This window comes from Ceratosolen solmsi, unplaced genomic scaffold, assembly GCF_000503995.2.
Source record: "Ceratosolen solmsi marchali unplaced genomic scaffold, CerSol_1.0 scaffold35, whole genome shotgun sequence".
Lineage (NCBI taxonomy): Eukaryota > Metazoa > Arthropoda > Insecta > Hymenoptera > Agaonidae > Ceratosolen > Ceratosolen solmsi.
In genome coordinates, this window is record NW_011948423.1 from 5771885 (window position 1) to 5789208 (window position 17324).

At 35.1% G+C, this 17324-nt stretch overlaps 1 protein-coding gene across 9 annotated transcripts in view; it reads left to right on the forward strand.

The window, feature by feature from the left end:
- CASK (peripheral plasma membrane protein CASK) overlaps positions 1–17324 on the forward strand; it is a 120024-nt gene that overhangs the window by 25020 nt on the left and 77680 nt on the right. For 6 of the 9 annotated variants that reach the window (XM_011499616.1, XM_011499613.1, XM_011499617.1 and 3 more), the window contains exons 3-12: positions 1079–1191; positions 2115–2220; positions 2320–2397; positions 3349–3524; positions 7216–7287; positions 9750–9925; positions 10215–10337; positions 11144–11333; positions 12296–12417; positions 14054–14233. In XM_011499616.1, coding sequence (XP_011497918.1) covers positions 1079–1191; positions 2115–2220; positions 2320–2397; positions 3349–3524; positions 7216–7287; positions 9750–9925; positions 10215–10337; positions 11144–11333; positions 12296–12417; positions 14054–14233 — 1336 coding nt within the window. The remainder of the gene's footprint in view (positions 1–1078; positions 1192–2114; positions 2221–2319; positions 2398–3348; positions 3525–7215; positions 7288–9749; positions 9926–10214; positions 10338–11143; positions 11334–12295; positions 12418–14053; positions 14234–17324) is intronic. The other 3 variants (XM_011499619.1, XM_011499622.1, XM_011499615.1) reach the window with 2 other exon arrangements.

A 17324-nucleotide genomic window follows, 5' to 3' on the forward strand; every position in this document is an offset into this window, starting at 1 on the left:
TTTATAAATGTTTCCGTATTTTCAAGCACTACTCTCGCAAATAGGTAAATTATCTTTTATAACTGTATATTATATACGTAATTACCATCTATATGTTAAATATTTATTAGTAATACAATAATTTTAAACATTACCGAAGTACGTGTAAAATGAGCAAAGTATAAGTCATAAACTAATACATATTATAGATATAAAATGAATTGTACAGTGCTCATTCGTATCATTTTATTTACTAATATGTGTATCATATGTACATGCCCTTACAAACAAACGTACATGTAGGTATAGAGAAACGATTAATAAAAATTTATAATGTTTTATGTTTACAATTTTTGTGAATATTTTCAGCTCAAAACTATTATATATTATTATATATTAAACCAAATAGTTTTTAAATAGCATTTTTATTCATTTTTTTGTTCTTTTTCACCAAATAATTGTACTATTCATGCAAGAAAATATTATGAATAACAATAGTTGTAGTTCACTATTCTTTATTAATCATATTTTCATTTTATTCATATATATATATATATATATATATATATTAATTCATTCGGATTGCAATTATATAAATATAATATTTCCAGTACTTAATTATTCGCAGTAAATTATTAGTTTCTAAAATCTATTCCTATCCGTTAGTTTCTCTCTTTCTTTCTCCATTACAATTTTATTTTCAATTTTTTCATGGCCCACAGATATGTATATGAATGTATAATTTTTGTATTGGAATTTTGAAACGTAATATCGAATAGATATTTAAATCTCAATTTATTATATTTTTTTGAAATCATTTACATTTACTATTTATACAGAATTTTGAAAATAATGTCTTTTGAAGATCTTAATTTTCAAATATTATAATTATTACATTTATTTACAATATTACAATTATTTCGAATAATTGGCATTATCGATTGAATAATATGATAATGTTGCTATGAAATTATAAATATTCTCAATATCTGTAAAATACTAGCGATCCCCTAATCGATTATCTGCACAGTGCGTGTATTTACAGCCGCTAATTGTTCGATTTGTTTTTTTTTTTTTTGTTTTTTTTTTGTTTTCCCAGGGGTCCGTTCAGCGTAGTGCGAAAATGCATTCACCGCCAGACCGGCCAGACATTCGCAGTAAAAATTGTCGACGTGGCAAAATTCACTTCCAGCCCGGGGCTCAGCACAGCGGGTAAGCAAACATTGCACTACCAGTGCCACTTTCAGCAGCGCCATCCCAATAGTAATACCATTGCCTTTTGAATACGACTACTCATCGTTACTATTATGACGTAGGAGTCGGTAGCAATACTATTCGCCACCCGTCCCATTAATTTTGTCGCTCGCATGTCTGTGTCGGGCGCAAGGCTCTCGGTCTCCACTTCCATTACTCGTTGAATTTATACACGAGCTTACGGCCATTGTGAGTTGGCTTGCGTTGTTCTATTCCACCGGGGAGTCTTGAATCAGCGAGTGCAGCCCAGTCTATTGTCAAGGTCTTATCGTCGGGAAAAATGTGAGAAGAATCAGCTATTTTGCGCTTAGGTTGGTCGGCCCCTTGAATTAAGCCGTCAGCTTGATCAGATCGTAAATATAGTTTTTTTTTCCCCTTTTTTTTGTTTTTTTTTTGTTTTTTTGTTTATTTGTTTTTTTGTTTTTTGTTTTTTGTTTCTTTTTTTTTTACTCGCGGTAATGCTGTTCTGTCATACTCACGCGCACATTACGGAATATCGGCTGACTTTAATAATAAAAAATGCTTTTTTTCGACCGGTAATGGACCGTTTTCACGGTGTCGCGACTACATATTTTTATTCACTTATATCGTTATCTTATGTAAAATATTTAATCAGAAATGGTTAATGCATGAATTAGATGATCGGAGAGTGTCGATAGAAATGTATCCGATGATAAATTTCCGTTCATAGATTTTCCATTATATCATCAACGAATTTTTCCCACCCTTTATGCGCCTTAATAGCCCTTTATCAAAGCACTTGGATTTAATCTTCATCTTGATAACCACCGGATTAACATTAATAGCCTAATCTATTGCTACAAGTTTGAATCTAAGCCGATTATGATTAATACTTTGATAATCAGGGTATATTATTTCAGATTTGAAGCGGGAAGCTACGATATGTCATATGTTAAAGCATCCGCACATTGTGGAATTGTTAGAAACTTATAGTTCCGAAGGAATGCTCTATATGGTTTTCGAATAGTAAGTTTTCTAATTATAAGAGCTTTTCTTAAGTGCCTGGCGTTGAGTTTTAGAGTACTTTACAAAACTATTCATCATTATTATTTATTTATTTTCTAGCATGAATGGATCGGATTTATGCTTTGAAGTTGTAAGGCGTGCAACCGCTGGATTTGTTTATAGCGAAGCTGTCGCTAGGTAAGTGCTCGTAGAAATTTATTTTGAAAATGATACGGTACATTAGAGGAGAGCTTGGCGCTACATAGATATAGCGAAGCTGAGTTTTCACGTTATAATATTTAAATAGGATAGGTTAAAAGATGATATTGCAAACAGTATACCAGGGGAACGCAGGGGATACAGTAGAAGGTAGATGGTAAAAAATTATCGCGAGTGCTCGTAAAGTTTTAATAATTAAAAAAGATTGAATTTTACGACCGCGTTGCGCTAAAGTGGAATTAAGAAGCTTTGGTCGTTGTTTATTTTAGAAATTTTCGTTAATTTTTGCTGATATGTCCTTTATTATATTTCATGTAATATTGAAATTGAAAGACATTTTATGAGCAGATTGTGATTAATAAAGTTCACCGTCGGGAAGCCAAGTTTAAAACTCGTTTTAAAACTTGTTAATCAATAAGAATTAGGAGTATAAATGTTCTTCAATACATAAATCATTGGCCATTACCTATTCAGCTGTTAAAAATCATTTAAAAATTCCATATTTAAAGTAACAATAATTACTGAAGTAGTACAAGGACACGATTCAATTGCTTCTCTATAAAATTCCGTAAATTTTACTTGGATAATAGATAATTTGACAGGCCAAAAGACTAATGCTGCCACGAAGTCGATTTATGATAAATTTTGTTTTCGAGTACGTTTGAACACACATTCAAGAAGCACGAATTTCGTTTTAATCTCCGAGCATCGTTCAACGTTTAATTTCAAAGGACGAATAATTCTCAAGGCTATTAATAATTCTTAGTGTTTACTTAACTTTCACCGACAGTTGCAAAAGCAACGAATTAGCGTACTTCAAGCTGGCGCTCATAATATTCCAATGCAATGTAGACGTACATGAATGATAATATGTCGCCGGAGGAGCGAAAGAGTCGCGCAAGGCAATTAAACATTTCATCGATATTTCAGTCACTACATGCGTCAAATCCTGGAGGCTTTACGCTACTGCCACGAAAACGAGATAATCCATCGAGATTTAAAGCCGCAATGCGCCCTACTCGCTGGTAAGGAGAACTCCGCCCCGGTGAAGCTACGTGGATTCGGGGTGGCAGTGCAACTACCCTCGACGCAAGCCAACGGCGTCGGTACGTAAGCCACTCGACGCGTGTATTGTTCTTTATTCACTTTATGCAGTTTTTTTTTCTATCCCTATGTTATTTCGCTCCCTCTGCCCCTGAGGACGAGCGAGCGCGCGCGAGCACACACAAACCCACACCCACACGCACACACATACATCATGTCGCAAGGCATGAGGAGCGACGCGCGCTCGCACGCCCGAACACACTTCTGCCTGTTAATATGTATATATATATATATATATTGTTTTGTTTTATTGTACATATTCGTATATGCACGCGGGCACGTATTAGTGACGCGCTATACTTTTTTGGATCTCTTGAAAGCGTGATATGACGTTAGCTCGACCCCTCCTCTCTTCGCCGCTCCACACCCTCCTTTAGCGTTCTCGTACGCGCCCTCGGGCAATCATTGAGAATGCAAGGATTCTGAAGGCGACAGAGTTGCGCTGCAAGCTCCAGACTTTTCATTGGTCGCTCAAGCATCGGGTCGCAATGGCGTGTATTCTTTCGAGCTTTTCGACTGCACGAAGAAAGAACGCAATGTTACCAACCATTCGTCTCTTCTTCGTTCCGCTTTTTGTTTCTCGCGCGCTTCCGCACAAATGACAAATGATAAATAAAATTCGCACCGCAGCTACGGAAGAAAATTTGAGGCTCCGCTACGTCCCTCTATTCGTCTTTATTTTGCGCGCCTTTTAATTTCCCCAAGGCCGATTACATGAAAAAGTATTTTATACACCAGAGGTGATTATGAACTTTGAGCCCTGTATTCTGTATTTCCTAGTGAGAGCCTTAACGGATCGTCGCGAGTATATTTTACAATTTCCTTCTGACAATTCCAGCTTGACTTTTAGTTTATCAATTTTTCGCTGTAAGGTTAAGAAACATTGGGAATATACGAGTTGAAATCCCAGCAGCAGCACGGTCTCCTTTATTTATTGCACTTTTCGCACACTCTTTTACTATTTTGTAGCTTTAATTTAGTTGCGAATTATTTATTTTCAATGACTCGTGCATTTTCATAGCACATTATTATTGATAAGGGAACGACCAATAGTATTTGTCTTGTTTTAAATCTATCTACGTTACGTTTTTAATTGTTGCTACTGGTCCGTGAAATAATAAATTTCTCTCAGTCGTTGAATGAGGAAATGAATTTTCTTTTAATACAGCGCGCTCACGACTACAAGTCTTTGTTTATTTCTTAGTTCGGGCCATTGTGTTTCTTTTTAGAATATACTTGATTAAATTTGTAATACTTTTGTAACGAACGTAGCAAAAAATCTGTACGAATTTTGTTTTTTTCCAATCTTCATAACAATAGAGTGCAATAATTTCGAATTAATTGTAATTTACTTTTTACGAATAATAAAGTTGGCTGAGCAATAATAATGTACGAAAGGATTGATGTGGTGTAGTTAGAAATTTGAGACGTACGTGTGTAGTTATTGTTCGGCTAAGAACGAAGCCAACGTCGTACGGTTTTTGAGAACAAACACAAACTATATTTTGCCTCTTAATTAAATCACAGAAGCAACCGGCACACACGCGCACACACACGTTTATTGCTTGTGTCAGATTAGTATTATATATATCGGCGAAACGAGCACCACGACGAGTCAATCAGTTGCTGTCACGTCTGTATCTGCCAAACTGATGACTCGGTCACTAAATTAATTTCCAATTAGATTTTACTTTAAATTTTTAGATGCTCCCTGCACTGTTTGTATGTGCATTGTGACAAAGTTCGTCTTTGATAATTATCACTTGCTTGTCAGTCATCAGTACGATATTAAAATCAGTCGAGCACATATTTTTATTTTACTGTTGCATTTTTTGAAATTTGATGCATTACTTTGATACAATTTACATATATTATTTATATATATATAAGTTTAATATCACATGATTATGTTAAGATATAATCTGATAGTTGTTGGTGATAGTAATGAGTTGAAAAGTCTTGTAAAATGGAAAATGAAAAGGAGCCTTAAATTGATTTGCTAAGCTATGATACAACAAAGCTCCAATCCACTTTTACTTTAATAAAGAAAAATAAATAAATAAATAAAAGTATGTATTTTTCAGAATACTCAAGTATTTTTTTATATCAAACAGTATTTTTATTCGCTGTTACGTAAAAAATTCAAAATATTGCATTGTTTTATAATTATTACTTTACACAGCACATTGTTTCTTTGAATCAAACTTTACTGTGCCCACTCTTTTTTTTTTGTTTATTTTTAAATTGTATTTATCTTGAAAAGATAATACTTAAATGCTTAATTATTTACCTTCTTATTTTTCAGGTTTATAGGGTTAGAAAATTTTTTTTTTGTCAACTTAAAGTTTAATTTCCTCATTATTTTATAAATAGCTGTTCTGCATGAAAATGAAATATTAATCAAGTATTTTGGTTTAATCGATGCTTCAAAAGCAAATAATAACTTTTCGTACTTTTATTTAACTTTATCTCTATCGAGAAGTCAAAATAATTTCTTGAAAATAATTTCAAGATAAGCCACTATAATTATATAAAAATATTCGCTTTCCCATTTACTATTAAAGAACACTAGTTGTATCTATAATATTTTTATTAATAACTATCCTTTGAAGCGAAGAGATCCTTTATCTTGTAGCAAGATTGATTACAGTTTTTCTACATATATTTGGGGTATTTTTACTGGCAGTATTAATGGTTATTTTATTGATTCCTGTATTTCGAATCCATTATTAAACATAAAATTAGAAAAATAAAGATGAGATAAAATTATTTTTCAATTTTTGTATCTAACACGTGTTTCATATCTAAACATTATTTAATAATTTCTATAATTAGATTAAGGTTATAACGACATCTGATATTATGTTAGGTGGAAAATGCGTTTAATTAAAATTTTTCACTATACGAGAAATATTTATTATTAGTTTTATTTGTACTTTTAAATAAAATGCATAAAAAAAAAAAATTTATATTAAAGTAAATACATTAGCGAAATAAAAAAATTCTAAAGACACTGATATCTGAATTATAAAATAAATATATTATTCAAATAGTGTACTTGTAATTCAAGTATTTGTTTACAAAATTATGATGAGAATTTAACTAAAATCTTAAATGTTTAATTTTCATTAAAATAACTTACTTCCGTTTAACCAGATACAAGACAAATTGTTTTCTTTTATTAATATACGAACTCCTTTTGAACAAAAGTAATGTAAAAGCATACTGAAAAAAGTAATATAACTTAGTAAGTAAAACTGTTTGTATAAAAAATAAAAGAGGAAGAATGAAATAAAAAATAAATAAATAAATGAAAGTTTCAACAAACAACGAATTTTATTTATAAAGTTGTAAAGTTGGATGCTCGTTGAATAATTTAACCTTTAAAAGCTTTTGGGAGATAACAAATATTTTAATAATTCAAGTATGTAAATATCACGTGAATAATGAAATATGATCTAGCAAGGTAAAAGATGTGAAAATATTAAATTTTTTACTAGTCGTAGTTTCGATTCAAAATTGAAAAAAAAAAAAAAAAAGAAGAAGAAAAAGAAGAAAAAGAAAAAAATGAAGCAAAAATCGACAATTACGAATGAAATTTTCTAGATTACTAAATTTGTTGACCAGATAAATATTCGGCTATGAAAGAAAAACAGGCTTTGACATTTTCCAATTTCATTTCAATGAATTCAGAATGTTACACAACCGAGTATCGGCCGTATGTGAGCCCAAAGGGGCAAGACTACTTGAAGGTCGACAATGAGGGTAAGCGTCACCTAAAACCTTCGATTCATTTTTTGTTTTTGTTTTTTGCAGGATTCATATTTGTCACTGCCAACAATATATTCCTTCATGCTTATTTATGATTTGAAAAATGAACAACGTATTATTGCCGCTATGCAACATCAAGAAACTTTTCAAGATATTTCTCCACGTCATTATAACACATTAGCGCTTACATCTTGTCGCTTGTCTGCTTGCAATAATAATAAATATCCGACATAATATTTCTTCTCTACGCGATCCTTCAAAGATAACAATGACAGTGTGTTTATTGTGTGGTATATAAATTTTGACATGGATATCATACATTACATACGAATGAGAAATATAGACGTAGGTCGTTTACATTTTTACACGTCTACTGATAGACGAGAATACTTTCAGCAAATTCAAGAGTCGACGTGTCTCCATTGTTCAGTGAATTCTGTTAAAAAGTTACCATTTATCATCTCGTATTCTTAAACCATATTATCACACACTCAAACCTTAGCATAAAGTTATAGGAATAAAATAATTTCGAGATCATAATTTTTATAGGAATAACGCAATTTCGATACATTTTAATTATATCGTTTTTATCCGATCATACTTTATTTACGACTAGATGTGTTACACTGAAATCATTTGACGTTTGATACATGTAATACACGTAATGATAGTAGGCTAATAAAGCCTAAGGAAATCTATAATTATCAATAAGCAGATTCATGATAAAATGAAATTGTATAATATATATTACGAATGGCAGCTTAGACATATGCGCAACAGCGCAAAATATGTCCTTTTAATAGGATTGACAATGTCAAGCTGCAGTTTCCCTTTCGAGGACCTAACTGATGCGAAGGAATCGCTTATGAGCGAGACAGAAGACAACATCGGTACATTCACATATGCCCGCTCTATCGCTACATTGAATGAATAATACGAGACATTAGAATGTGCAAGTTTTTACAATAATGTTTTTGTCAACTTGCGCCACTTTTTCATTTTTTACTTTACTTTTGGTTCATTTATTTTGAAAAATTTTGATAAGTACGCCGTCGTAACAATTGCCTCTTGATCATAAAAATGCGGTTCGAATTTTTCCCTTCAAAATTTCCTATTTCCTATTTCGATTCATCCACTTTCACTCGAAGCTTTAAAATTCTAAAATTCTATCAAGCTTCCCGCTCAACTTTTTTCCGTGTGTTTTTTTTCTTCTCTTATTTCATTCAAGATCTTTGTAAAATAAAAACAAATTTGTATTTTCATAATATTCTACATAAAGCTTGACATATAATTTACGGCATTAAAATAGTAATTACCCTTGACTACTCTGAAACAAACACATTCTATTCTCGATAAAGGCAGCTTATGAATAAGCTTTTATTATAATTAAACGAGCTTTACAATATCATCGTGTAAAATATTATGCAATTGTAACATTAAAGACGTTTGTGATGCAGAAGCGATTACGTAATAATGTCGTTTTTAAAGCGGGAGAAAATTTCGCTGAAGATCTAAGTAACGCGTTGTTTCGCTTGTTAATCGCATTGTTCCTTAGGGAAAGTAGATAGCAGAAAGTCGTAGCGTGTCTTGAGTCTCGTTTGGCCATTTTACACGGACTGTTTGATATATTGTTGTCGTCCTCCATTACGGTGGATTGTCATTTATGTTAGTCTACATGACTGTTAGTTCTTTCACGAAAAGTGTTGCGCATTTTCTCGATTTAAAGCCACAGTACACATCGATTTTTTTATACGTATACATATGAAAATATATCATTCATCGTATTAAATTGTTACCAAGTACCAATAAAAGTACCAATAAGTACGCTTAGTCAGTATTTGTCATAGGATGTCATCTGAAAACTTGAAATATCAAACTTAAATATGTAAATATCAATTTGTTTCTTATAATGATTTTTAAGCCTACTTAACGAATGAATTTTTTTTTCGCGCAAAGTAGAATATTTATATTATATTCTTCCAAAAAAAAAAAAAAAAAAGAATCGTTATTTTTAATATTCTCTTAAAAGTTTTTTTTTCTATTCTCCAACGCGCCCATGCATGTAAGTACAATCGTAAGCATTATCGTGCTTTTATAATTGATAATGACATTTTATCAATGTTTATTATTCTCTAAGCTTAATGCAAACTCTATAAAATAAGCACGTTTGTAATATGAAATCATTTCATAATGAAATTGCTTTATTATCATTCCATAATGAATTTGTCCTTTATTTCGTGTAAATATTTGGCTCGATCTGTCTACAATTTAGTATATCCATCCCACTTTATTGTACATCTAATCGAGTTATCAATAAGTCTTGAATATTTACATAAACGAACTTCATACGGGTTGGTCAAGTAAAGAAATAGAGGACTTTTTTTTTTGTAACGCAAAGTGTCCCGACTTTTTTTTCCATTATAAACTTAATAAGATTTTAATGTCCGTCGTCACAGGTCGCATAGGATGTCCGCATTTCATGGCGCCGGAAGTTATATTACGCAGACAATATGGAAAGCCAGGAGATGTTTGGTCAGCCGGTGTACTTTTGCATGTTCTTCTTACTGGTACACTTCCTTTTGTTGGCTCGCGGGAGCGACTTCGGGAGTCCATTTGTCGAGGAAGAGTACAGGTATTTCCGGCAGTTATTCAAATTAAATACCATTTATTTGTCGCATTTCTCGCCGTTCGTAATTATTCGAGAAGCATTTATCACATTAAACTGCGCATAGAAAATTGTTTTTTCTATTTTGTTTTCCTTCAAATTATATATTTACAAAGTCGATGAGTTATTAATTGATTTGTATTCTTAAAGGATGAAATGCAATGATAAAAAGTAGTTAAAAAATTGATATGTAAATTGCTGTGCATTCCATTGTAAATACGTAATTGATAATGGAAAAAAAAAATGATCTTTGTAGATGGAAACATCATTATGGGATCCAATAAGCGAATCGGCGAAGGACCTCATTCAACGCATGTTAACCACAGATGCGAATCACAGGATTACCATTCAGGAAGTGCTGAACCACAAATGGCTTCGAGTAAGTTTTCAACAATTATTGCATTTCCTCGGAGACTCTGTATGCTTTAGCCATATGGTATATACATACATACTTATGAATATATACATATATATTTCTATATATTGAAGCGCATTCAGTTATGAGGAATGGTATGTCAGACGATACGTACTGAGAAATAAATAACAAATGGTCCGAACTTTTTCATTTCTCGTCTTGGTACATTTATTCCTGTATCATTTATTAAGTGTTTTATCACTGTAGTAGCGGCCGAGTGCCAATCTGATCGCAAGTGTATTGTTACGCGGTAAACTTAGGCGAGAAGAACTTCGTGCTCGGGACGGATATCTACGTGTTTTGAAGGACTTTGGTTCTGCAGGTACGTCGTGCTGCTACGTGGCTGAGCATTTAGCTGATAAAGTAAAGAAGGGAAGTACGAGGACCCCACGCGTATCGATGCAATGCACGTGCAAGTGGGTTATCGATCGCCCAGGGCAAAGCTCGAGCGCTTAATGGGAATAAGCTGGATATACTTCACCCCTTTCTTTTTTCTTTTTTTTTTCTTCAAATACCTATCCATTCGAGTCCCGTGTACTTAATGAATATATAACGTAAGCCGATCGCAAAGTTCTAATGTATAGAAAAACTATTGCCACATATACGTGTTGGGGAAATTATTTCTATTGAAATGCGAAACCAGGCGCTCTCGTCGTATGCTTACGATTAATGATGAGTAAATCAGTGCGAGGATCCATTGATCTAGTATATTCATGTTTAATAATTATACGAGGAGAAGTGATTTGTGATGGAATTATTTGTGTTTACAGGATCGCGATAAAGGTATTGCGCGAGTACACTTGGGCGAGACAATCGAGGAATTGAAGAAATTTAATGCCAGGCGAAAATTAAAAGCCGCCGTGAAAATGGCTGTCTCGTCGTCAAAATGGCATAATACGTATTCCGAAACAAATGGCGATAGTTATTATGAAATTGGCGATGAAGAGATAATAAGCACTGGTACATAAAATAGGTCGACTAAAATTATAGGTCATATTTAATGACTAACTCAGCTATTCAATTATTAATATTAAGTTCATGTGTCGTTTCCGCGGTTTTGTTTTTCTCTTTTATCATCGTCATCATCATCATCATCATCGTCATCATCATCGTCATCATCATCATCATCATCATCATCATCATCATCATCATCATCATCATCATCATCATTTCTTCTTCTTCTTCTTCTTCTTCTTCTTCTTCTTCTTCTTCTTCTTCTTCTTCTTCTTCTTCTTCTTCTTCTTCTTCTTCTTCTTCTTCTTCTTCTTCTTCTTCTTCTTCTTCTTCTTCTTCTTCTTCTTCTTCTTCTTCTTCTTCTTCTTCTTCTTCTTCTTCTTCTTCTTCTTCTTCTTCTTCTTCTTCTTCTTCTTCTTCTTCTTCTTCTTCTTCTTCTTCTTCTTCTTCTTCTTCTTCTTCTTCTTCTTCTTCTTCTTCTTCTTCTTCTTCTTCTTCTTCTTCTTCTTCTTCTTCTTCTTCTTCTTCTTCTTCTTCTTCTTCTTCTTCTTCTTCTTCTTCTTCTTCTTCTTCTTCTTCTTCTTCTTCTTCTTCTTCTTCTTCTTCTTCTTCTTCTTCTTCTTCTTCTTCTTCTTCTTCTTCTTCTTCTTCTTCTTCTTCTTCTTCTTCTTCTTCTTCTTCTTCTTCTTCTTCTTCTTCTTCTTCTTCTTCTTCTTCTTCTTCTTCTTCTTCTTCTTCTTCTTCTTCTTCTTCTTCTTCTTCTTCTTCTTCTTCTTCTTCTTCTTCTTCTTCTTCTTCTTCTTCTTCTTCTTCTTCTTCTTCATCTTCTTTCTTTTTTTTTCTTTTACTTTAACGATATTTCGCAATGATTTTACACTTGTAACTCTTTGTCAAAGCTTGTTTTACGAAAGAGATAATTAATAATTATGTAAAATTTGGCATTAAAATATTTTTTTTTATTTCTACAGCAGCTGTCGCCGAAATTTTAGACTCGCTAGATGATATTGAAGTTCTCCAAGAAAGTGGCAGACTGAGTAGATCAGAAATTCTTGCTGCTGTTGATGACAAACGACTTCGAACACTATTAGAAGTAAGAAACCCCTATAAATTTATATTTCATCATAAAATCTAATAACTTTCATACTTTATAAAATCATGATTGTTATTTTTTATTGGAAATAGTTCATCAAACAGTTCATTCACCATCTGCAAACAATAAAATCGTAATTGCGTAGGGAAATAGTGACAAGTGAATAGATTGCTTTTATAATTTCTTAATATCACAAACTGCCAAATTTTAATAAAACATTGCTTGCGCGATGTCGAATTTCGTTAAGGGTATAATAGATGGCCGAATAAGGCCGAAAAAGCTTTGACAGAGACTTACAATCGGTAAAGTAGGCACAATCGGAAAACTTCCCTACTATCATTGATCCGTGTAACCAGCCGATGGAGGGGTAGATTCTGCGCGCTATTATCCAACAATGGGCAAGCATTTGCTTCGGGAGCACCAACTTTGCTGATAAATTGTTTAGTAACAGTTGAAAGCGGATCGCGGCGCTGCAAGCGTTGCTCACTCGTTGAGCGATATTGAGTCGAAATCTTGGGCAGTGCCACAGCGATTTTGCATGCTCTGAAGCGAAGGGGAGCCACCGTATTGTGGCATTGAAGTGCGCTCCCTTGCGGTCGCATTGCAGTGAAAGATCGAAGCGGTGCATTCACGGTTACTTCTTGCATCAGAGCTTTTCCTGGGAATCAGGCAGCCTAAAGATGGCTGCTTCATAAAGATAAAAACAAGGAGGGGAAGCGAAAAATCAAGAGGGGCTAGGGAGGTGTGGGCAAGGAAGAAGGGCCAGAGAGAGAGAGAGAGAGAGAGAGTGCGTGTGGGTGTGTGTGACGCAGAGGGGGTGGCGAGTGATAGGGGGAACAAGAAGCCGAAACGAAATAAGAGTTGAAGCTGTATCACCAAACTCTTTAGTACTATTACACAATGACGTTAGATATTATAGAAAAGCAATCTCGTACATATGTCAGGCGTGGAGCACCCGTTATCTTATTTCTAATTGTCATATTTTTCTTCTTTTTATCATTCGCCCTGCTGATTATATTTTTTTCCACAATTCGAGGACGAATTTTACCGCCGGCACTAAATGTTGAGCCTGATTATCCAATTTAGGCTTGCTTATCACCGATTATCAATGAATAACAAAATAGATTTTTATTTGCTTATGCTTCTTTGCGAACTAAGCATATCCTGAACATTAATAGAGACATTAACGAATATGATGGTGAGTTATTCGTCGAATATCGACGAATTATTAGTCGATATTATGTGCTTTGATGTTTTTTTCTTCTCTTTATGTAATTTCTGTAACGATTAAAGAATCTAATTTTTGTAATTTCAATTATTATCGGTAAATATATGATAATATACATCAATAGAAAATATTGAAAATAAAATTTCACTTTATCGTTAAAGCTATTTTTATTTACTACGTTAATTTCTATCGTTGCAATAAGATTTGCTCGTCGCTAATCTGCGATTAATAATATTAAATACGTGAGTGCAATTTTCTTCTCTAGTCGTATTTATTTGCACTGTCATAATATAATGTAATTCGCTGCTTACAAAAATTATTTATGCTTATTGATATATTAATAATAAATAATGAAAACTAAAAGACGGTAACTTACATTTATACTTAATTTGATTATCTAAATTGTAGATTTACGATAGAATTGCGACGCGACTTCCGTCACCGTGTCGAGCACCACAAACTGATGCAGTTCAGAGAGCGCAAGAAGTCGAGGAGCTTCTTGGAGGAGCCGAGAGGTCATCTACGAGGAATATCGATCGTAACGATCTTCAAGAACTTCAAGAACTACTTGTCCTGCCTCATTTTAAGGTAAGACTTTTTTAGCTATTACGACTTTACCAAGACTTGTAATAAAATTCAAAAAGTATCTCCCTAATCTGACACATAATGTGAAGTCTGGCCTATTTAAAAAGTTTTTTTATTAATATTCTTTTGACGTGGTCTATCTAGAAAACGAGATTGACCATTAATGTGTATTATAATATTGTTAATATTGTGCACTTGTTTCAATGCTTCAGTCGTTATCGTTCATTTAAGAAATCATTTACACACGTGGCTAATAAATATTTTTCAATGGTTCGTAACGACGGCAGTATCGAGCTAAAAGTACGATTAATCGTCCGAGTATTCCTCGCACGGATTAAGATCTTGCGTCAGAAGCATCTTACAGCTTTCTTGTCGATAGTTTAATAACGAAGTCGATCATTCATCAAAGTATTCCTTATAGAGTGAACCGCCGTGTCGAAGTTCCCGAACAACGATATCATTCTTTTGTTTTGTTTGCTAACAATGAATTTGTTGCGATGTTTCACCTCGTCTGATCTATAAAATTATAACCGGGTCGCGAATATGTAGGTCAATCGTTAAAATTCTCATTAGAAAATTCCGTAGAGATAGAATGTGCATTTTGTCGTAGCGGAGAAAGACGTATAGATAGCTAAAAGTATCTCAAAAGAAAGTGGCATGGAGGAGATGAATCATTAGAGAAGAATCTCCGGCGAATGAATCCATCCATGAGCTCGCGGCTCGCTTTCTTATTATACTTTCCAACCATCAGTACGAGTAATAGATGGTCCATTGTCCACGATATCCTCTGTCTTTATCCTTTTATTTGCATTCACATGATTATCTTCTTAAACCAGTATTCGAATCCCGTACTTGCTTCATTCGACTTTACTCATTTTTCGTCTGCTTTTAACATCTCTCCCTCCTTGATGCTTCCAGCCACCACAAAGAGTCCGCCCCTGGAGGTTTAGTTAGCTAAACTTGTAGAATATTTAACGATGCAAAGTCTCTGCATTTTACTACCAGGCATTAATTTATCATGCTCTCTTCATTTCATCGCATCTCCGACGTGAAAGCTCACAATTAGCGCGAAACTTGTGAAACACACAGTTGTCATTACAATCTAAGATCTGCTTGAATATAAAAGAGTTATTATTTATCTCTCTTTCTATCAATTTCACTTGGCTTAAGAAATTTCAAATTTACGATACAATATGACAAAGTTGAAAAGCATAATCGATCATACTTTTTCGTCGGCGAACGCAACCTAGCCCCGTCATTTTTCACGGACCGAATTTTTTTTAGTAAATGATTATAAAGCGTAGCCGGATAAGCATTTGATTAATGCGTGAATTAGTGGTTTTTTACTCGAGCTGTATTATGCCACCGTACATTAATTATGTTCTTTTTTTTTTGTTTTTTTTTTGTTTTTCGTTTTAATTCAGAACGCAGTTAGTTTCTCGCGCAAATTGTCATAATTTCTTTTTACGAAACGCCAACAAACCGTTTTACTCATGCACTTGGTGCAGCTTCGTTAACGAAAGCATTAGCCATTATAATCTCGCTCATTATTTGAAATGATCGATTGATTTCATTTGAGCAAGAAGAGTCTCAAAATTGTATCTTGGAATTGTTTGCAAGCCATTATTGCAAACAGATCCCGTGGGTTTTCGTGTCCGTGTATTAATTCCACATTGTCTTCTTGTAATTTATATATTAAAATCAATAGCCAGTGGTGGCCCCTCGAAACGACAAAGTACGAGTCCGTTTGTAAGTGTAAATACCTTCTATCGTTCTCGCCTCCCCCCTCTCTCTCTCTCTCTCTCTCTGTCCCCCTTATATCCCCCCTAAACGCCAAACCCCTTATTATCGCTAATTTTCCCTGATTAAAATGGCTGCAGAGCGAATGTCTGTCGTTTCAAAAGCAAGTATCACGCATCTTTGTACGCATTCATGTCCGTCCGTCGTCGTCTCATCCGACAATTCCACTTTAATGGAATTTCTCTTGACTTGAAAACTTCATTTCCTTGAGTTAGCAGTATTTTCGCGGCGCGCTTTTTTCGTGAATCCGCTTCCGCAGCGATTCATTTCCTGACTGTAAGGGGCACTTGCTATGCCACCGTGAAAACAACACTGATATCGAGCATGCCGATGTTGTTGGTGATGTTGTTGGTGCTGCCATCGGAACGCGAATTCGAAGGTAGCGACAGTTGCGGAATAGCAGAGTGATGACGATTGGTGCGAGTGGGAGCTTTAGCGGTGGTGGTGACAGGATGGCGGTGGCGGTGGCGGTGGCCGTGGCGGTGGTGGTGGCGGCAGCAGCGGCGGCGGCAGTGGCGGCGGCGATAGCGGAGGCGGAAACACTGACACGCTGCTATGCAGACCTCTCAACCTCTGCCCCTCTTTTGAACACAGCGGGCGTCTCGCTCGCACTCTTTGGCCAGGGCCGTGGAAGCGGAGAAGGGTCGAGTCAGAGCTGCCGCCGCATCGTCCGACGGCCAGGGCGCCCTCATGTTAGTACGCCGTTGAACGTACATCGTATACGACGTCTTCGACGTGGCCGGGCCGCGGTTAATCCCATATTCCATAAACGGTACACGTGATCTCGCGCCCTCTTCGCATGCGTACGGCTAAACCATTTTGCTTTAGTTATGTGATCGCCGTTTTATCATGTACACGCGCGCCCACCCCCGTTACATCACGCATACCAGGCACACCAGTTCACACCAGTTCACACCAGTTCACACCAGTTCACACCAGGCACACCAGGCACACCAGGCACACTTGACGTCCGGTATCGAGTGCGATAGCGTTCGATAATTCTAGCGGCATTAGAAGCTGCCGATCGACGAGCTTAGCTGCCTCGAGGGCGTTATGAAGCGCACCTTCTCGATAAGCTTTAAAGGTTGAGTAGGACCGTCCCCGTCTTTTGTATGTAAACACGGTAGAGAGGTGGCGATGGATGGCTGAGTCGAGTGCGCAAACTCGCGAACACTCGCGCTTTGACATTTTGTTGCGAGCGTTTGTTCTAGTGTTGCATTATCACGAACGGCGTTGCAGGAATTTTCGATTTAGAATGTCGGGAACTTGAAATGTAGGGAGCCGAAGAAGCTGC